Source organism: Alosa pseudoharengus, unplaced genomic scaffold (genome assembly GCF_046254945.1).
Source record: "Alosa pseudoharengus isolate Yale_2024_CS ecotype anadromous, Long Island Sound unplaced genomic scaffold, YU_APseudo_1.1 YU_APseudo_1.1_scf_2, whole genome shotgun sequence".
In the NCBI taxonomy this organism is placed as follows: Eukaryota; Metazoa; Chordata; class Actinopteri; order Clupeiformes; family Clupeidae; genus Alosa; species Alosa pseudoharengus.
In genome coordinates this window covers 56,610,291-56,633,189 of record NW_027468663.1, presented here as the reverse complement: position 1 = coordinate 56,633,189, position 22,899 = coordinate 56,610,291, and the positions used below count along the sequence as shown (strand labels likewise).

The 22,899-nt window shown below is 44.1% G+C and overlaps 2 protein-coding genes across 3 annotated transcripts in view; both read right to left on the bottom strand.

Moving 5' to 3' along the window:
* Positions 1 to 10,094, bottom strand: part of gch1 (GTP cyclohydrolase 1) — a 25,433-nt gene extending 15,339 nt beyond the window's left edge. Inside the window, exons 1-2 of the mRNA XM_076295601.1 lie at positions 9,606 to 10,094; positions 3,435 to 3,544 (exon numbers count right to left, since the gene is read on the bottom strand). Of these exons, the coding sequence (XP_076151716.1) occupies positions 3,435 to 3,544; positions 9,606 to 9,969 (474 nt within the window). The 5' untranslated portion in view covers positions 9,970 to 10,094. The remainder of the gene's footprint in view (positions 1 to 3,434; positions 3,545 to 9,605) is intronic.
* A 3,999-nt stretch (positions 10,095 to 14,093) lies between these two features.
* wdhd1 (WD repeat and HMG-box DNA binding protein 1) overlaps positions 14,094 to 22,899 on the bottom strand; it is a 46,434-nt gene continuing 37,628 nt past the window's right edge. For both annotated transcript variants that reach the window (XM_076295598.1, XM_076295599.1), the window contains exons 24-26: positions 18,568 to 18,713; positions 17,379 to 17,514; positions 14,094 to 14,585 (exon numbers count right to left, since the gene is read on the bottom strand). In XM_076295598.1, coding sequence (XP_076151713.1) covers positions 14,406 to 14,585; positions 17,379 to 17,514; positions 18,568 to 18,713 — 462 coding nt within the window. In that variant the 3' untranslated portion in view covers positions 14,094 to 14,405. The remainder of the gene's footprint in view (positions 14,586 to 17,378; positions 17,515 to 18,567; positions 18,714 to 22,899) is intronic.

Sequence of the window (22,899 nt, the reverse complement as noted above, 5' to 3'; positions counted from 1 at the left end):
ACTCTCACACTCACACACACATACACACACACACACACACAGCCTTGATCAATGGCCTGCTCTGTCATCAATGGCCATTTACACCATGACAGGAGTCAAAAGCATCTCTCTTTTGTTTTAAATGCCAAACACCTGCAGGGAGCCTGTTGTTTGGGAGTGGTGGGCATGTGTGTGTGTGTGTGTGTGTGTGTGTGTGTGTGAGAGAGAGAGAGAGAGAGAGGGAGAGAGAGAGTGTGTGTGTGTGAGTGTGGGGGGTAAATGCTAAAGCTTTGAGGAATAAAAAGAAGAGTGATGCATTGTTTTCACGTGAAGCACGCTAACATGGTTTAGAGGTAAGCATGGCTTCAGGTTCTTCTCCTTACAACAGCGTTAATTAGAAATCAGCCCAGGAGCTCTGGAGAATAACACTATCAGTGCTGAACACAAGGAAGCTTTACCAGCTGCAGAGTACAGTCTACAGAGGAGGGGAGAGAGAGAGAGGAAGAGAGAGAGAGAGAGAGAGAGAGAGAGAGAGAGTAAAGTCTTCATCAATTCTCAACTGTAAAGAGATTACAAACTCCCACTGAGAATGATCACAGAGGGGCTCATGTTCACATCTAAGTTGGATTAGTCATGGCTATCTCAGGGAGTTTGGGGAATTACATTACAAAGAGTTAGAGAGCTCTACAGCCTAGGACATGTACAGTCTCTCCAAAAACACTGAGGCCACGCATGCACGCACGCACGCACTTCACTAGGGCTGCAACAATTAATCCATTTTGTTGATCATTAATCGGTTTGTGTCATTTCTTTAAGGAAACTACCTCAAAATGATTTGTTTTTACATTACATTACATTACATCTGGCTGACGCATTTTACCTCCTTACTCTTTAATTACTCCTCTGTGACAGTAAACTAGATGTTTCTGTAGATGTACTGAGAAAACGCTACCAAAAACTCCCCACTCGACTCTGAGGATAAACGTCGACCACGTTGAGTTAGCATTCCATTGACCCCCGTTCATTTGGCCGTCACTTTCATATCAAATAACGTTACATCTGAAGCATTTTAAGCCTTTCTCAAACTGTGGGTCGCGGAGAGTCCGGAGACATGCCAGGTGGGGCGCGAACTGACGTGAAAAACAGGAGTTTTTTTTATTTTATTTTTTTATCTGTAGCATGGGCCCAGGTAGCACCCGATGCGCAATGGACGCACTGTGTTATTCACAGGGAAGCGCTCGTGTCAAGGCAGCTTAGTTAGTCCCGACCTATATGACATTTTGAACGTTGTTGTGAGAGTGGTGAATTTCATCAAAACCCGGCCCTTAAAAGCGCGTCTATTCTCCGTACTTTGCAAAGAGATGGTAGCTGACCAAAAAGCTGTACTGTTTCACAGCGAGGCATGGTGGCTTTCCCCGAGGTAAAGTGGTGTCGCGCGTGTTTGAGCTCCGAGTCGCCTCTTCTTGGAGGAAGAACGCATGTTTGAATCTGCAAGCACGTTCACTAATGAACATTTCTTGACGAAGCTGGCCTATCTTAGCGATATATTTGATATATCTTAGCGATACATTTGAGTTAAATGTCCAGTTACAAGGCAAAGACAAGCACCTACCTCACCTAGCAAATAAGATTACTACATTCACCAAAAAAACTTGAGTATAGGACAGGCGCCTCGATCGCGACAGTATTATGCCTTCTGAGCGAAATCGCTGAAACGTCTGATTGGGAGCCACTCTTGTGATCCCATGTATTAAACAGTAGGCCTACATCACATCCCTGCAAAGTTTATTTCAAAAATATTTCCCAACCAGCAGTGCTCAGTATGACTGGATTATGGATCCATTTAATGCAGCATGTTGGTATTTCATTGGATATATTGTACAATGCTGTATAATGGCCTATGCTTCCTAATATGTTGCTGGAAAACAGAAATATGGGTGTTATGTATTTATTTATTATTATATCTGCAGCACCAGCTGATTTTAACTCTGTTGAAGAGGATATATTTAGAACTTGTCATTATTTCAATACATTTGACAAGTTTAAGCTTGACCTACCACTTTCTTAGAGCGATGAGGGACAGGTGGGGCTCGAGAATGCCCCCTTGATCAAAGTGGGGAATGAAAGAAAAAGTTTGAGAACCACTGCTTTACATGAACCTTTTCTATTTTCAGAGAAATACAACATACAACAATACAACACATACTGTAATTTCTGGTGTCATAACCTCGTAACTCACTTAAGGACTCTGTAATAAGCTTTTCTCCAATGATAAAATGATTTGCGTCGTACAGGAGAGGTAACCATATTCTCTGGATAAGAAACTCGAAGGCAATCTGAGGGGAAGTCCCCGGGTAAGATATTTAGGAAAGCATCGAGGAAAAAAGCAATGAAGTTTTTTTGGGTTGGCACTAGGGAATCATGGGAACAAATCACCTACCAAACACTGCACTCGAACTCGTAGCAATCTGCACGTTATCAATTTTCTTAGCGCAGCTACCAGACAACTTACTGTGTTTCTGTCCGTTGCTTAACATCACTCGACTGGTACTGAGGATGCACAGCACCTCTTCGACCAACAGGAAAAGGGCTCAAATTGGCTTCACTTCTCTCTATGGAAGTCCTATAGACCTCTCCAGAATATATCCCGCCTCCTAACATCCGTATCCATCCAACTTCCGGGCGTGGATTGTCTATGGGAAATAACATGGCGTTTTGAAAGATCGTACCTGTCAAACTCTGTAGGTGACAAAGTAGAAAAAGCTGCTGGGCAGATTGGCCTACACACTTCTGCCATCTAGTTTCCACTGGATTTTTTGATTTTCGGTGCCGTTTGAGTAGTATAGTCTATAGTATACTACTTAAACGGCAACGACAATCAAAAAATCCAGTGGAAACTATATGGCAGAAGTGTGTAGGCCAATCTGCCCACCAGCTTTTTCAACTTCGCTACCTACAGATGTTTTACCGATATGATATTTCGAAACGCCATGTTATTCCCCATAGACAATCCACGCCCGGAAGTTGGATGGATACGGAAGTTACGGAGGCGGGACTTATTCTGGAGAGGTCTATTGGGTGGCTGTGTCCATTTCCTTTACTGTCTACGATTTCTATGGAGGATTCTTTAAGTGCTGTGTCTCATTAGAAAGTCTCTTCTAAGTGAAGTCGGTAACCCTTTACTTGACAGCATCGACATAAGAGTGACATGACACTGTCATGACACATGAACTCTAACCCTAACCCTAAACCTAACCCTAACTTGTTATGACAAAAACCGAATGACACTTAATAACAGAAGCGTTATGTCATAAAAGTTTATGACTTGTTTATGACACGTTCATGACAGTGTCATGTCACTCTTATGTCGATACTGTCAAGTAAAGTGTAACCGAAAAGTGGCTACTAAGAGAAGTGTCACTGCTGAGCTGTGTGTCGCTCCATGGCTCTCTTACCCTGCCAAAGATGGGCACCAGGTGGTGCTCACACATGGAAAACATGTCAATGTCCTTCACGATCACCATCTCGTCGTGGTCCTCATCGAAAATGGCGTCATTCAGCACATCTGAAGATTGAGAGCAGAGACACACACAGCATGAAGGATGATGTGAGAGAAACATTGAGGAATATGCCATCAAAGGGAGAGCAGAATAAAACATAAACAGATAAACAGCAACTAGCTACAGCGCTCATACTGTACCACATTTAGGTCCACATGCCTGAGTCATTTCCCGATCCCAACCCATCTCTCTCACCCATTGGGTATTTTCCTGATCCCAACCCATCTCTCTCACCCATTGGGTCATTTTCCGATCCCACCCCATCTCTCTCTCCCATTGGGTCATTTCCCGATCCCAACCCATCTCTCTCACCCATTGGGTCATTTTCCGATCCCACCCCATCTTTCTCTCCCATTGGGTCATTTCCCGATCCCACCCCATCTCTCTATCCCATTGGGTCATTTCCCGATCCCACCCCATCTCTCTCACCCATTGGGTCATTTCCCGATCCCAACCCATCTCTCTCACCCATTGGGTCATTTTCCGATCCCACCCCATCTCTCTCACCCATTGGGTCATTTCCCGATCCCACCCCATCTCTCTCTCTCCTGCTTGCTCTCTGCCTCTTCACTGTCCTACCAAATTAAAGGCATAAAATCCCAAAATATTGAAAGAAAAACAGTAATAATATGTATCAAAAAAACAAACATGATAGATATGAAGATATTACAATGAAGCTTTAACTAAGTGGATGGCTGTTTTTATCAAATTTGACGGATCCTGCTTTCCTATGAAAACGCTTGGGTGGGCACATGATTTGATGACCAACAGTGTCATCTCTTCAGCTATCAGTTCTCTGGGAGAAAAACACACAACACATCGTCACTGTATGTGTGCACAAGTGTGTGTGTGTGTGTTTATATCTGTGTGCTTCATTCATACCTTCCCTCCTTTAGGTTCATATCATTGTTCAAATAAATGCAGCTTTATCTGGTGCTGGCGACGCGCCCTCCTTTCCCTCTCTCTGGCTTTTTCATTTCCGGGTTGGCTGTCGCCACGCCAGAAAGTAAGTTTGCTCAGATACGCGGCCGCTCGCCGGACCTGCTGCCTCTGGGTCCCATAGCGCTTTGTGTTCCCATGTAGACTGATATCATTAGCCGTCATTAGTGCACTGAGACCACAATTGTGACAACACAAAAGACAGCTACACAGAAGAGGCTTCAAATGCCTCAAAGGGAACAGCTGGAAACAATGCATCCCCATCACCCCCCCCCCCCCAACAGGTGAAGCGTTCCAACTAACAACAAACACGATGAAGAGCAATCCAGGCACACCAGATTGGGTGATTTAAAAACAACAAACATTTAGTGATTAAAGGCCAAGTCTGTGTTCCTGACAGAGCCATCCATAGGGAAGCAACATTTGAAATGAAATCTCACCTGTTTCTCCTAAAAAAAAACCTAGGAGAAATAAGAAGAGATTGAGAAGGGTATTTTGAGATCTTAAGTTGAACTTAAATTTGACTTAAATTGGGCTGAGAAAAAAGAGGGCTATTTCGCATCTGGTTTTCTTATCCTTTAAGGAGAAATAGGTGAAATCTCAATAAGAGCTGATTTATCTCTCGTGAGACAATTTCCATCGGGCAGAAACAATTCCAGTCAAACAACAGGTAGCTTCAGCACTACGAATGGCAGAGGTATCATTTCATTGGGAACAGAGTTCAAATCTCAACAACCTTTTCTTACAAACACAGACAGCACTGGATAGTTTTCTATTTCTATTTATCTTGGTACTGTGTAGCCTCTTTCAAAGGGTCAGGCAAACGAACATGTTTATTCTGATGTTGGCTGTCGGATGTGTCCAGCAGCATCTGATTATGGTCATTTGTCTGCCGATTTCTGTGGGCAGGATGCGGCCGATGCTGGTCAAATGGAGTTAAACTGAGACCCAATAAGTCCAATCCATCCTGAGGGCAACAGCTGCTCGCGCAGTCAGCACCACTCTAGACTTCAATAAACATCCCACCCCCGTTTCACAAATGCAAACAAATGCAAACACACACACACACACACACACACACACGCGCACACACACACACACACACACACACACACACACACACACACACACACACACACACACACACACACACACACACACGAACACGAACACGCACACGCACACGCACACGCACACATACACACACACACACACGCAGACACACACACTTTTATTGCTGCTCACATGACTGCCACCGACTGAAAGAACAGGAAATCAAATCAGCATCTGCTCTAGCCATATCTCAGCATCAACACACACACACTCAATTACAAGCAACACATGCAGGCACACACACACACACATGTACTCACACTCAATTGCACACCCCCTACACTAAAACACATACACTTAATTGCACATGCGACACACAAAATCACACACACACACACACAATCAAACACAGACATAAAGACAACAGAGTGGGTTGTCATGGAAACCTTTGGAATTGTCAGGATGTCAGAGAGCAGGTCCGCACGCGCTGGTGGGGTGGGGTGGGGGTGCTCTGGTCGGCACGACAACACAACGAGGCAGGGGTGGGGGGTGACAGAATGGGAGTGTGTGTAAGACCCACTAATGAGTAAGGACAGTACAATCCAAACCTGTGTAGCACATCTAGCCATCTACTGGGTCTTCCAGCACCCTGCAGCTCAATTGGTTTATAATGTCACTTGGATAAAAGTGTTGGCCTAGTGAACAGATGGAAATGTACTGTACGTGGGAATACTCAGTAAATGTAACTGCACTCACTAGAGCAAACTCTATGGCCACCAGGTCCAGTAACAGGAGGAAACCCTGAGCAGACCCAGACCCATACGGCAGCTTGGGGCCAGCTAGAGGAACAGTGTGTGTGTGTGTGTGTGTGTGTGTGTGTTTGGGGGGAGGGGGCATACGTCGGCCTATACAAATATATATATATATATATATATATATATATATACATGGTTAATATATATATATATATATACAATACAGAAATGTCCTTGTTTTCATCATTAATGTTGTAAATGACTGTTGTAGAAAGAAATGGCTGATCTTTAATGCAATATCTACATAAGTATACAGATGCCCATTATCAGCAACCATTCATCCAATGTTCCAAAATCACATTCTGTTTACTAATCTGATATCATTTTAAAAGGCTAACTGAGAAAATATTGGAGAACCCTTCTGCAATTATGTGAGCACATAATGTAATCTGAAAACTGCTATCCTGATTTTAAAAAAAACAATGCAACTGATTTCAGCTGGTATTCTGTCTATATGCAACATTATACACACATACATATATACACACATATATTTATACAGGGATGGATTTTAGGGGTGAACGGTACACTAAAATCCCGGTTCGGTGTGTGTTTTGAAGTCACGGTTCAGTTAATTTTCGGTAGCCTACGCTAAGCCTGTAAAATTCACTGATAATATTGCTGATGCTTATGGTACCCATGTGCACCCATGTTCACAGCAGGAAAAAGAATGGAAAAAGATGTCCAAAACTGAATCTGGAACTGAACCACTGTCCAGTGGGCAAATTCACCTTAGTCCAGTGGTTCTCAAACTTTTTCTGTCATTCCCCACTTTGGAGGTGGGGAAATTTCAAGCTCCACCTAACTCCATCAACCAGGCAAAATTCATTTAATTCATACATCGGTCTGCTTAGGACTCCTATGTTTGTGTGTGCCTATTTCGTTTTGAATCTATGCTCTTTCTTGTCAAAAAAGAAAGGCATTATTAAAGACAGGCACAAAAAACAATTTCCTCCTGTTCATCGTGCCCCACCTGACATGTCTCTATTCCCCACTTTGAGAACCAGTGCCTTAGTTCATGATTGGCTTTTACACAACAACATTTACCCCATCCATGTAAAAACGACACTACAAATCTCATGGTTAAAGGAAAGCATAGCTTATATCAGTGGCCAAGAGGCCAGGGGAGAACACAACGCAGGTATCTGTTTTCCAGGCAGCGGGAGAAATGAGCACGACGAGGACTCTGAGGACTTCAGAAAAGCTTCTTGGGTGAAAAGCCCCTGGGGTGGACAGAAAGGCCCCTGGGGTGGACAGAAAGGCAGAGATACTACAGGAGGGTCTGGCAGCCAAGCACTCCTGCCTCTGTCACAGTCACTTCCTGTTAACCCATGACCCCGCCCCCCAGGGTCTCAGCGGTGAGTCACTGGCCACTGGCATCAGATCCACCAGCCTCACATGGCAGCGTGTCCGCAGATGTGCGCATAACAGAGAGACCACCTTCAAATGGAGCTTCAAGTGACGTTAAATCCCCATTGCCATTTTGATCACATGGACATTTCTACAGATGTGCACATTACAGACCGACCGTCTTCAAATGGGGCGTTGAGAGAAAGGAAAAAAAACAGCTGTGATAAGTTGTGCTACATCCCTATGGCAACCTGTGACAGACACATCTAAAGCATATCATGTTTGCTTTATTAGTAAGCTGGGTAAGTGTTAGTCTAATGGCCATCTTATCTGATGATGCAAGGAGGCTGTATGACGGGTTGGACAGTTGGTAGCTGGTGCTTACAATACAGTGCAGATTTCACACACTTTATCAGTATGTGTGTTTGCTCGGTTTGAATCACACCCATGATCTTGTTGATTTGTACAACTTCTCCTCTCACAGTGGACACAGAAGAACACTTGGGCCAGAAGCAAAGTCTCAATTCAAAGTAAGAAAGCCTGCAACAGGAGCCCAATTTAAATGGACTGTGGTCTAAAAACGAAAACTAATCAAGTGATGTGAATTCAAATTCAGACAAAACTTGCAGCCAAGATGCAGATGCTGACGAACAAAGTCCAGCCATTCTTTCAGGGGGTGGTGAACATGTAAGCCAATGGAGTGGAGTCCCCTCACTGCACTCCCCACAACTGGACGCACACGCCTCTTGACCATATTTGAACTATGTACGGCACCACTGCCTGAGGTGGGGTTGGTGTGCCGTCCAAAAAACATGTCAGCACGGCCGGCACACACCGGTGAGGCCAAAGGGCACTGGGTGCATCCTCCACCATTACTCAGCAAGTTTGCAGCTCTGTGCCCCAATTCCAGAACCGTGTTTTTCACAGTAGGAGGAGGAGGAGGAGGAGGAGGAGGAGGAGAAGGAGAGAGAGACAGAGAGAGAGAGAGAGAGGGAGAGAGCGGCCCTAACAAATTCCGTCTGCATCTTTTAACTGCCTTTCTGGGCCTTCTCAAACCAGGTCCAGATGTGGACCATTGTAGGAGGGAGGAATAAAGAGAAAGAGAGAGAGAGACAGAGAGAGAGCAAGAGAGAGAGAGAGGAAGAGAGAGACAGAGAGGCTGAGAGAGAGAGGCAGAGAGAGAGAGAGCAAGAGAGAGAGAGGCAGAGAGAGAGAGAGAGAAAGAGAGAGAGCAAGAGCGAGAAGGGGCAGCTCCCGGTTCCTCCACTAACACCACAGCTCACAGATGGACCGGGGCGGAACAAAACATAATTTCAAAGAACCCCGCTTGGAGATGGCCCTCCATCAGCAGTCAGTCTTGAGCTGACATATCTGTTGAAGTCATCTGACCAGACCAGATAATAAGCAACAGGGTGGTTAGGGCTGTTGTGCATGCATAGGATGCTTGATGGTTAGATTGAGGGTAACTGCAAAGTGCTATGCAACTAGAGTGGGAAGAAAACAGTTTAAAGCCAAAACACACATGTTATATGTGAATGTGGAAATATATGGAAATATATGAATAGGGCTATAATAATGTAGCAGGAGTATTGCCAAATAACAACTGTTTTGATAATCAAAGTTGGGATAAAGAGAAAGAAAAAAACACAAAAGGGATTTTTTGGGGAAAATATACACTGACTATGCAAAAAGAACACGGATAGAAAGACCATTAGGCTAAATATGATAATTATTCAATATTATGTTAAGTGAATCCATCCCTGTCCACATTCATTGCGCTTATAAGGAGTCTATCACACTTAATGTTAAGGGAAAAAAACAGGAATCTTGTGAATTTTTCCATTCTTAAGGCGAGACATGGAAATGTCTTGTTTGTAAACACTTTCAGCTGTCTTATAAATGTCCTTACCAATGATTTTCTCCTGGTAGCCTTTAGTAAAGAACTGCATAGCTGTCGCGGCTCTCCACGGAGTTTTGAGAAGTCCTTGCCTTTGAGGGTCTTCTCCGAGTCCCCTGAGGATGGTCGTGTAGGCAGAAGCGATACTTGGCAAGCTCATCTCATTGTCCTCCAGACTCCGGGTGCGTTCTTCCCTCCAACTCTCGATGGCACCGGATGACTGGCCACTCGTTTCCCCGGACCCCGCCAGAGGTAAGCCGGCGCGGCTTTTCATTTTCGCCACCCCGTCAAAATGTCCATTTACTGAACTATCACCTACTGACGTCGTTTGCTTTTCATTCTGATTAAGAAGTTGCTTCTGTTTGGATCGGTCCATAGCTTTTGTTTCGCAGCTGCCCTTCACGACTAACTTTTCTCTGTTACCTTCAAATGCGTTGTCGGAAGAAGCTTGTGTTCCGTGGCAGCCACCTGCTAGATCTCCACCGCTGTCAGGGCAGTCTGTGTCCAACTCTAGGCATCTTTACCCTGTGGCTTTATAAACACGGGATAATCCATAAGAGGCGCTATTGGTTGGCCAGGCGCAGTACGTCACGTAGCCTACTGTGCTCATGTAAGCGGATGAGGGTTGCCGCCGCAAGTAGTAATTCGGAGTTGATTGATGCTCGCGGTAGGCTACTCATTGTCTTGGGCAACGACACGGTCAGACAGTTTTATCAGCGTTCGTGAATTTTGGGCACTTCAGTATCATGACCGAAATATTTATATAGCCTACAAGCCGTAAAGGTATCGTTCCTGTAGCGTGGTCATTGAAATGGGGAGACGCAGTGACAAATACCGATTTAGTTAGACTTTAGTCATTCAAGTCTAGCCTACAAAACACAGTGCACACTGAACGACATTTTAGTTGCCTTGGCTCACGGCCGCGGTCACCAGTATTGCCACAGCAATCAATCACACTTAATGTGAAGGAGAAAAACAGGAATCTTGTGATTTTTTTTTCCATTCTTAAGGTGAGACATGGAAATGTCCTGTTTGTAAACACTTTCAGCTGTCTTATAAAGGTCCTTACCAATGGTTTTCTTCTGGTAGCCTTTAGTGAAGCTGTCGCGGCTCTCCACGGAGTTTTGAAAAGTCCTTGCCTTCGTGGGTCTTCTCCGAGTCCCCTGAGGATGGTGTAGGCAGGGGCGTAGCACAAGATCCTGGGCCCCTGCAAAGGCAGTCCTGATGTGCCCCCATGCCCCCCCCCAAATAATAATGATCAGGCCTCTGTACACATGAATCTGTAGGCCTAGGTATAATAACTAGGCTATTAACTGTAATGGGTGAAACCTTATTTTTTTTTTTTATACAAAATGGAGTCAGTCAATCAACCAAGTTAGTCAGCCAATACACTAACTTTACATTTCATCTGACATGCATTATGAAATTTGATTAGCAAATGAAGATACCCAGGTAAAATTAATTATATTCCAGACTTTTCAAGGCCCCTCTCTCCCCTTGGGCCCCTATAATCAGTAGGGGTTTTACCCCCAGTCCGACACCCCTGAGTGTAGGCAGAAACATTCTATTATTAGTGACACTGACGCGAGAGAAGCGAGGTTCTGTGTTCCATTCATTTATTTTCATTGTCACCTCACTTGCTTCTGTCTGTTAATTTGCCGTGATAACGTGTATGTTAACGTGAAATATGTCTCCAGGGTAGTATCAAGCAGTGAAGTGATAACCTTATGCAGGTAGCCAATGTTCACCTGAGTCAGACAGAAGACAGGCCCTGCTTGCTCTGTTAGCCTATGGTATTTCTGTCCCTCCCAAACTGTGTTAAAATTGTGTGGGCCTATTTAACAGCCAGAATTTAAACATTTTCCCGGGGGTGATACCCCCCCCCCCCTTACTGTATTAAGTAGTAGTTTAAGGTCAATAAACGCATGTTCGATAACATTAAAATCAGATTGCAGGTTTGCCAAGGCTAGTTCAACAGAAGGGGCAATTGAATAGATTGAATTGAATAGAATAGTGTCGTCAGCGAATACATGAATCTTACTTTCAACAATCCCAGAGCTAAAATCATTAATAAAAAGAGAAAATAAAATAGGACCTAAAATAGAACCCTGTGGCACACCTTTAGTAATACTCAGGAAATGTGATTGATGACCATCCGCAACCACAGCTTGAACTCTATCCGTTAGATAGTCCTTGAACCAATTACATGACCGATCATCAAAACCTATAATTTTAAGGCGTTTTAGAAGTAACCTATGGTCCACAGTATCAAAGGCTTTTGATAGATCAATAAAAAGAGCAGCACAGACCATCTTGTTATCTAAGGCGTGAACAATGTCATTTACAACTTTAGCGGTAGCTGACACAGTGCTGTGTCCCGATCTGTAACCTGACTGATAAGTATTTAAAATATTAAATGTAGATAAAAACTCTTTTATCTGTTTGTTCACCAGCTTCTCTAGAATTTTTGCCAAACAAGGAGTTTCGAGATAGGACGGTAATTATTCAAGTCTTCTACAGAACGACAAATGAAACGAAAATAATGACAAATGAAACAAAATAATGACAAATGTACGGAGCCCCTAACATGACATGAGCAAAAAAAAATCTAAAGTTTAGTTTCATGTGCTCATGTGAAACTTTCATGTGCTCACCTGAAACTTTCATGTGCTCACGTGAAAGTTTCGTGTGCGCACGCAAAACCTTTTCACGTGAAACTTTCATGTGCGCACATGAAACGTTCATGTGTGAAACTTTCACGTGCGCACATGAAAGTTTCACGTGAGCACATAAAAGTTTCAGGTGAGCACATGAAAGTTTCACGTGAGCACAGGAAACTAAACTTTAGATTTTTTTTTTGCTCATGTCCCCTTAGGGGCTCCGTACAAATGAGTAAGAGGCTATATCAACTATTGGCAAACTTTTACATAGCCTCCTTCTAGCCATCAGTTAGCTCACGTCATGTTTCCTTATCAACTGCTCACCAGAAATTAATACTGCATGACACTCCTCTGCGATCCAAGACAGGTTGTCTTCGAGTTGCTTGGTTTTTCAATATTTATTTACCGGTAGTTCAATATCAAACATCCTATGCATATCATCATATGCATATCTCATTTCCAAATAGCCTACAGACACAAGCCACCTAATTAGAGACTTACAACCCACTAATACAATGTAAATCATGACATTAAAAGGTAGGTGTTTAAAAAGATTAAACATATAAAATATTTAAATGACAAAATATTATAGGCTACTTGCAATTATGAACTCCAAAATATATGAACTCCAATGAATATGAATAAAATATATATTTATGTAGGCCTATTACCTGGTCTGGGGGAAAAAAGTAAGAGACCACTGCAAAATTGAATATGACTGTCAACTCATTCCAGTGTCACTCGGCAACCATAGGATGACATCAGAAAAATGTAATTTGGATGTGGGTCGCTTCATTTTGATTCCATTTATAATGAGTATACTATATGGTTATAATGAGTATACTATATGGTTATAATGAGTATACTATATGGTTATAATGAGTATACTATATGGTATATAAGATTTTAGTGTTACAATGTAATAGAGGCAATCACAAAGAAAATAGGTAGTTTTCCTGCATGACCCATTCCGAATGAATAGTCTCCAATATAATAAATACAACACAGGCAAAAACAAGCTGTATGGTAGATCTGGCACAACAGATCATGCAGGCTATATATCAGGTCATCCTCACCCATTCACTCCAGCTGTGCAGCCTTGCTCAGAAGAACCCAGACAAACCGGTTAGACATTTGCAATACATTTTTTTCAAACTGGTCCATCTGGGGAACGTGTGTGCATTGGGTAGGCCTGTGGTTAGAGGTGGCATCTGTGCCTCTTATCGAAACATTTTGTTATGCCCGGTGCGTAACTACAAGACAAGAGTTCAGTCAGGAAGTAGCAAAGTAAAGATCGCACTCAGGGGCTGAGATATGTACAAAACTGTATTCATAGTGCCGAGACAGCATTACAGGCCATGAAAAACAAAAACAGACAAATGTTTCGGGCCTAGTCCATCATGAGTGTGTCAATTTTGAATTTTGAGTACAGTTCTGTATATATCTAAGCCCCAGAGTGCCATCTTTACTTTTCCACATTGGGTAGGCCTACATTTTTATTTCCGTCTATACCATGGCCTACATTTATTTGGGGAAGGGTTCATCATTAGTGAAGGGATAAAGTCTGTGCTGGACACAATGGCCGACGCTCACCCCTCTTATCCATCCAGCCAGGGGCAGGGTATTGACCCCAGGGGGGGAACTGCACTTTCATAAGCACTGGAAATCATTTACTCTCCTCTCCTGGCCCGTCCTGTTCTGCCTACCACTTATGCTAGAGATCAACATCTTGCCTAATAAATCATACATTTTAGGGTCAGGGTCAATTTCACATGACATGAGCTAAGCTTAAACAGTTTCATTCAAGTTTTTTTTTATTTTTATTTTAAGACAACACAAGTTAAAAGGGACATTACAAAAGTTACAAAACAGATTACAAACATACAAAAAACAGCATTATCAAAACCGTATACCAAATATCAATGGATGACCGTATGCCAGCCAGTTTTGAATAATATTTTACTCGTAAAAGTCCAGCACGAATGGTGTATTCCACCTCCAGAGATAAACTTAACAATAGAAAAACCTCTGGTACACCAATGTGTTTTGTTTGACCTCCCACAATCTACATTAGGTATGAAATAACACACCTGAATGATGTAATGACAACGCAAAAAGCCACTTCAGTTTAAATGAATGTACAGTGGTTTGTTTAGTCTTTGTTGAAGGCGAACGCGGAGAGTTTGGCTGACGTGTCCAGAGGTTTCTTTTTCTTTGCGCTGACTTCTTGTTGTTCCGCACGTTCTTCTCCTTCCTCCCTGACGTTCTCCTCTTCCTCTCGTTTTCTCTTCTTCACCTCCCCCACCTCTCCTTTCGCTCTCTCCGTCCAGGACTGCAGGAAGAGAGAGAGACATGAGACCAACACACACACACACACAAACACACGCAAACACACGCACACACACACACAAACACACGCACACACACACAAACACACACACACACACACACACAAACACACACAAACACTCTTAAAAAATGGCAGTCATTTGCATGTAATCACTATTGACAGAGTGGTTTTCACTCAAACCGCCCTAAACCGCAATCCTTCCTCCTTGCTCACACACACACACACACACACACACACACACACACACAGCAGCGCGAGGATGGTGACTCATAGCAGCTGAGGCACACAAACACACACACACCAGAGCCGAGGATGGTGACTAATCGCAACAGAGGTGCGCAGACTGCGCACGCACACGCACACACACACACACACACGAGAGCCTGCTTTCCATGGTTCCCTCTTGTTTGTGACACCCCCACACACCCCACATCCATCCTCAGGCCGCCTCCTCCTCATTAGCATAAGATCAACGAGCGATCCCCACACACACACACCAGCTCTCACAGAACGGGTTCCCAAGCAACAGGCATTCCACACACACACGTCCCCTTTCCTCAACATCTCCAGTGCCATTCTGCTAGTGGCTGAGTGGCCTTTTAGATGCTGGGTCACGAATGCCTCCCTCATACACACACGGATCCCTCGTGACACACACATGTCAATGTGCTATTGTGAAGAACACACGAACACACACACACACACACACACACACACACACACACACACACACACACACACACACACACACACACACACACACACACACACACACACACACACACACACACACACACACACACACACACACACACACACACACACACACACACACACACACACACACACACACACGCTCAAATGTGATATGATAATTAGCACTGCGAGTGACACTGATGCTGTGAAAGAGCATCCTGATGATTCATGTTAAAGAACCAGAGACCGGGACTACTGTATATTATGTATGGAGGCCCCCTTGGATCAGCCACCACAGGCAAACCACAGCACACTCTGTCTACGGTCAGCACAGGCAAACCACAGCACACTCTGTCTACGGTCACCACAGCACACTCTGTCTACGGTCACCACAGCACACTCTGTCTACGGTCACCACAGGCAAACCACAGCACACTCTGTCTACGGTCACCACAGCACACTCTGTCTACGGTCAGCACAGCACAGCACAGCACAGACCAGACCATCAACACCAATTAGCGTTTTACTTCGCACAGTTAATACTGAATTCATTTAAGCCCCATATCACTTTGCAACATCACTACCTACTGGGGCAGCCGTGGCCTACTGGTTAGCGCTTCGGACTTGTAACCGGAGGGTTGCCGGTTCGAACCCCCCTAACCCCTCACTGCTCCCCGAGCGCCGCTATTGTTGCAGGCAGCTCACTGCACCGGGATTAGTGTGTGCTTCACCTCACTGTGTGTTCACTGTGTGCTGAGTGTGTTTCACTAATTCACAGATTGGGATTAATGCAGAGACCAAATTTCCCTCACGGGATCAAAAGAGTATATATACTTATACAATCATAATCAAGGACCGGAACAATCTGTTTTATAATAATATAATATTCAGTATTGAATGCTTAGCTGGAATTATGTTTTTCCCCATCATCCTATATTTAAAGCAACACCAAAGAACTTTTCCTCTGTCGCACGCACGCTATTTGTTTATCCAGCAACGGCTTTGCAAATAACGATGTCCATAGACAAGGTAGAATATGTTGCATGATTTTATGAAAGTACGATGTATTGCAACATCATGGAAGTCAAATTTGTAGTTTCTTAATTCTTATGTCTCATTCCATCGAACTACAAACCCACTACCCGATCTGGCAAACATACATAGTGCGGTTACAGCTGATAGAGGGCCGCAAAGCGAATGCAGAAGTGCCGTTCACCCTGTTACGAGTTGATGAACCACGGAAACAATTTTGGAAACATTATTTTAAGGTACAAAAAAATCTTTGCTGTTGCTTTAAAGCAGGCATACCTGCAGGCATACCTGGGGCATGTAATTGGGCTTCAGGTTTTCTACAGGAATGGCATGTTTTAATGGGCACAGCACTACTTCCAGATATTCCTGTGGAATCTTGTAACTACAAATACCTGATTGATTTCGGGCCAATCTACCGGTAACAGTTTCATCAGGTGGAGTAAATGTACATGTACATCAAAACACACACAGGGACATAACACACACAAGTGGGGCAGCCGTGGCCTACTGGTTAGCGCTTCAGACTTGTAACCGGAGGGTTGCCGATTTGAATCCCGACCAGTAGGAATGGCTGAAGTGCCCTTGAGCAAGGCCCCTAACCCCTCACTGCAGGCAGCTCACTGAGCTGGGATTAGTGTGTGTTTCACCTCACTGTGTGTTCACTGTGTGCTGAGTGTGTTTCACTAATTCACAGATTGGGATAAATGCAGAGACCAAATTTCCCTCACGGGAACAAAAGAGTATACTTATATATATACACACAAGTGCACACAGCAGCTAAAACCAACAAATGCAGATAAAAAGAAAAAAAAAAGAAATGGTGACTCGATGGTGATTGATGGAAAAAGGCTCATCTGTGCTTAACGGTAGAAACGGATATGGAAGAAGCCTTCGGTCTGCACTCTGCGCTCATTTCATCACCTCAATCTTACGGAGGCAGACTTCATGGATTAACATATGAAACAGACCTATCCATTTTCGTATGAAAAGGGAGCATAGCCTAAGGCTGGAGACAGAAGAGAGGCACACACACACACGGTCACTCACCAGCCTCTCGTCTGCAGATAAGGTCCTGAAGCGGCCCATAGCCTCTTTGATGATGGCGGTCTCCTCCAGGTGGGGGTCATCGGCCAGGATGCTCTTTCTGTTCTCCTCCAGCCACAGCTGGAAGCCTGTCTTCGGCCTGCTCACAGACAGAGAGCCAACACACACACACACACACACACACACATACACACATACACACATACACACACACACACACAATTTGATTCCCAGTTTTTAGTGTGTGGAGTTAAACCAACATTGGGTAGATGCCACACTAACTACCCAGAGGTGATGAGGTAGCAGTGCACACACAATATTCACAGAACTAGACTCGTCTCTATTTCACCAGTTTATTTCAAGAACAATCATGCCGACGTTTCAGCCGCATGGCCTTCGGCAAAGCATCCCTTACCAAAAAAAGTGTTGGCGGCAGATTTGCAGCAAACTAATGAGTTCACTAGAAAATACTGCCAGAAGTTTGCCAACGTTGGCCACTAGAGGCAAACTTCCAGCAAAGCAAATACAGTCGTCAGTGATTTACCACCACACTTTGCTACAACATTGCCAAAAGTTAACCGCAACCGTTTGCCAGAAACCTAACTTGCATGTGAAAATATGACCTTGCCGCAAATTTGCGGCAACTGTTTGCCAGAAACCTGAAATATCTGTTAGGGATCAGAGCCAACACACACACACACACACACACACACACACACACACACACACACACGAGAGGCGTCTCAAGCGTCAGCTTGCAGCAAAGGTCTATATGCCAGGCTCTTCCTGGAAGGCTTTTCAGCCGACACATAAACGTCCAACTTCAGACGGTCACTTGTGTACCTGTTTACACGGACTCAGTTGGGTATTGCACCTAGTGAATGAGCACGTTAAGGGAGAACACCGGCCGTGTTTTACATCGGTTTCTCGAGGTCGCCGAGAACTGTTGTCATTCTGGGGTCATCTTTAAAATTATGCAAAATTGAGTAGTGAAGGTGTACCATGCTCTGTATGTGTGCTCCTGGAATACAACACAAAGGCACAAGCTGGTGATTACTGGCCCTTCCACATTGGTCTACACAGTGAGCTTACAGCACACAGTAGCACTGGCGTCATGGTTACAGGACGGCTGAGGACACGTTTATGGTCCATAATGCAAAATGCAACCAAAACAGTGTGTGCGTGTGTATACCTGCAGTTCTCCTGGTTGTCTCCAGCAGAGGCAGGAGGTGTAGCGTCCTCTGCCTGTTTTAGTCTCTCTGCAGAGGGCTCCTTGCCCTTCTCCTCCGCCTTCTTGCCTCCAGCCCTGGAGCTCATCTGCAGCAGCGTGGCCTGGGTCTGACACACAAACACACACACACACACACACACAGCTGAAGCCGAAGCAGAGGGCCGTTCACACCAGAAGCGATACATATACAGATAACGGTAACGGTAACTATAACTGATCGTCCACACTGACCAACGATAAGAAAAGTCTCTCCTTGTGTTGACTAATGTGATTTTTATGGATTCTGATTTTTATTGTTCTCAAAATTGCCCTGAAAGTAATCCCCAACGATATCAATCTCCCCGTTGTTATCATTACTGTTTATGCATGGATGTGGTCATTCATATTAGCTAGAGCGATAGCGATTGTTTTTGCCGTTATCGTTATAATTATTGTTGGTGTGAATGAATGCAGTGCTCCTCAAAGCAACACAGTGCAGTTCTTCTACCTTAAAATAACAGCTCCAAACTCATTTTGATGCTACTCTGACTAACAATGCAGAGAATGGAGTCTTTGATATTGCCAATGAACGCCGCCCGGAAGGTTTGGCATCATGCCGTTTTTGCTACTGGGAGCATGACCCTTTTGGTTGGTTGTTGATGAACTTGGGTCCCCCCTTTGCATTAAATGGGTATCCAGTATGTCGAAACTTGGGTCCCCCCTTTGCATTAAATGGGTATCCAGTATGTCGAAAATTGACAGATAAGGGCTCCATTCCTACATTACGGTCATGTAAACCCACGGCCACTCTCCTTAAAGGAAAATTCAAAAATAAAGGAAAAGGAACTGTCGGTATGAAAAAAAAAAAAAAAACCTAAACAATTGGTTACCTAAAACAATTGGCTACCTAGCTCGGATTGCTTCAGCCAACGGCTAGAGCTGCCAAGCAGCTACAGTGCTACAGTTTGGGGGCATGTTCATGAGTCCCGTGCTCATGCCCCCAGAGTGTAGCTTTAGCATATTTAGATGCCCCCAGAGTGTAGCTTTAGCATATTTAGATGCACGGGGCAGCCGTGGCCTACTGGTTAGCACTTCGGACCTGTAACCGGAGGGTTGCCGGTTCGAACCCCGACCAGTAGGCACGGCTGAAGTGCCCTTGAGCAAGGCACCTAACCCCTCACTGCTCCCCGAGCCGGGATTAGTGTGTGCTTCACCTCACTGTGTGTACACTGTGTGCGTTTCACTAATTCACGGATTGGGATAAATGCAGAGACCAAATTTCCCTCACGGGATCAAAAGAGTAGATATACTTATACTTATATAGGGATCAAAAGAGTATATATACATACTTACTTACTTATACTATTTAGATGCCCCGCAGCATGTTCTGTTCATGTTACGTTCTGTGAGGTTTTGAGGCACACGCATGGGCAGTGGTAAGGACAAGTACAAAATGACACCACATCTTCCGAACAGAACTCTGCGATCAGTCAGCACCCATGCAAAACAAGGTCTATCAATAAACTGCTTATGCAGCAGCTGAACTAGAACATGTTTTTCTCCTGTTACCATCTTTCATTTGCGTTTGTGCGTTCCAAATTATTGTGTAAATGACATTTTTTTTTCTCCAGATTTTCCTAAATAGTTGATGCAAATGACAGTCAGTATAATTTTCCAAGTCATCATCCGTTTAATTCAAATTTTACTGAACAAACCTCCCAATAAAATAAAAAACTCAAAATCCAAATGATTATGCACAACAGCGTTTCAAGACATTGTATAGGTTGTAAAGAACTAAAAATGGTAATTTGTTGAATTTGCAGCATTAGGAGGTGATATAAATTAAATCAAAAGTTATTTAAATCAAAAAACTCTTAACAGGCCAAGTTACATGTTAACATAGGACCCCTTCATTAATATCACCTTCACAATTCTTGTATCCATTGAACTTGTGAGTTCTTGGAGAGTGTCTGATTTAATGTCTTTGCAGAATAGCCTCCCAGAGCTGCCAGAATGTCAGAATCATAGACATAATATACATAGACGCTGCATTGGCTGCTGGAAACAAGAAATGCGGCCGCCATCTTGGACCGCTCCCACACACAGCTGCGTTCCGTCAATGCATGCCAGTGGGTGTTCCCGACGGTAGCTATGCAAATGACGAAGTAAAACCGTAATGTGATTGGTTGGTGCCGTCCGTAGATTGGCTTGATTGGCCGGTGCCGTCTGTCGGTGCAGCAACAGCTGAACTCAACGCGAGTGGCGGGAGAAACGCGATGCGACGGACCCACAATTCAGTTCGGCAACGGATCACGTGAGCCCATGTAAAGTGAATGGGATGCGTCTCCAGCAACGCGAAGCACGCAGCTGTGTGTGGGAGCCGATACTCCTCGTTGCGTTGCAGCAGAAAACACAAGATGACAGCACTGTGCAGCATGTTCCTGCTCAAATCGGCGGACCATACTCGGGGGATTTACTTTTCACAAGTAAGATTTAACATTACCGTACTATTGGTTGTATTTTGTATTTTCGAACAATGTGGCCTGTATCATAGCTACATGTATGACCTTTGCAGCAAAAAAAAACGCGTGAAAATCTGTTCGGTATTCAGTGAGGTATGAATAATTTAATGCGCTGACAGCTCATAGCACCAGCCAAACAGATTACACTGAGTGGAGTGGATGACCGATCCAAGATGGCGGCTCCACGTCTCGTCAGCGCTAGTAGGGAGTAGCGGTCGATGCGGCGTCTATGTATATTATGTCTATGGTCAGAATAGCCTCCCAGACCTGCTGCTTGGATGTGAACTGCCTCCCACCCATAGATCTCTTGCTTGATAGATAGATAGATAGATAGATACTTTATTGATCCCCAGGGGAAATTCAAGGTCTCAGCAGCATACATACAACACAAACACATTCTTTAACAGCAGAAAGAGTAATTAAAGTATATAATATAAAAACACAACTAAGCAGTAAGGACAGTAGAAGATAAATAATATGCTAAATATACTAAAATACAAATTATACTAACACTTAATACAATATATAAAAATATACTAAAATAGAAATTACAAAAAAACAAATTATACTAACACTTAATCTAAATCAATTCTAAAAACAGTATCCACATAGTGGTGATTAATAAATCAGAGGCGCTTGCAATGACTGAGGCAGGGACTGAGCCTGTGATTCTCTGTGCATAGTAAGGTATGGTAAGGTGCTCTAAGGTGCTCTGTGTGAATGAGTGTCATGGTGGTAGTGCAATGGTGATAGTGGTTATGGTGATAGTGCAAATGAGTAAGTCAACAGTGCAACAATGCAGAAATAAAGTAAAGTATAGTCTATATATCTATATATTTAACTATTTAAGAAAATGTATAAGTGTGGCCACAGTTCGGCTGTGGCATGGAGGGGGGGGTTATGCATATGTGCTAATATAGCACGCAAACAGTGAGGCATAAAGACAGTGGTACAAGTGGCTAGTGGACAGACAGTATCAAACATGGAGGGGGTGAAGAGGCAGACAGACTATGCAGAGAAGTCTATCTCTCCTCTTCCCTTAAGTGAGGCATTGAACAGTTCAATGGCCCTGGGGACAAATGACTTCCTCAGTCTGTCAGTTGTGCAAGGCAGTGAGCGAAGTCTCCAGCTGATCAGGCTCTTCTGCTTAACAATAGTGCTGTGGAGTGGGTGACACTCATTGTCCAAGATGTTGATCAGTTTGTTCAGGGTCCTTTTGTCAGATAGTGAAGTGATGCACTCCAGTTCAGCTCCCACTACAGAGCCAGCTTTCCTTACCAGCCTGTCAATTTGCCCCACATCCTTCTTCCTTGTGCTTCCTCCCCAGCATGCTACTGCATAGAAGAGGACGCTGGCAACAACAGACTGGTAGAACATCCTGAGGAGCTTACTGCACACATTGAATGACCGCAGCCTCCTCAGGAAGTACAGCCTGCTCTGCCCTTTCTTGTAGAGTGCATCAGTGTTGGCTGACCAGTCCAGTTTATTGTCCAGGTGGAGACCCAGATACTTGTAGGTGCTAACCACCTCCACATTGACCCCATTAATGTGGACTGGTAGCAGAGTGGGCTTAGACCTGCGGAAATCCACCACCATCTCCTTGGTCTTTGAAGTGTTAAGTTGAAGATGATTGAGTTTGCACCATTGCACAAAGTCCTCCACCAGGCTCCTGTACTCCTCCTCCTGCCCGTTCCTCATACACCCCACAATTGCAGTATCATCAGAAAACTTCTGCATGTGGCATGACTCGGTGTTGTAGCAGAAGTCAGATGTGTACAGGGTGAACAGGACT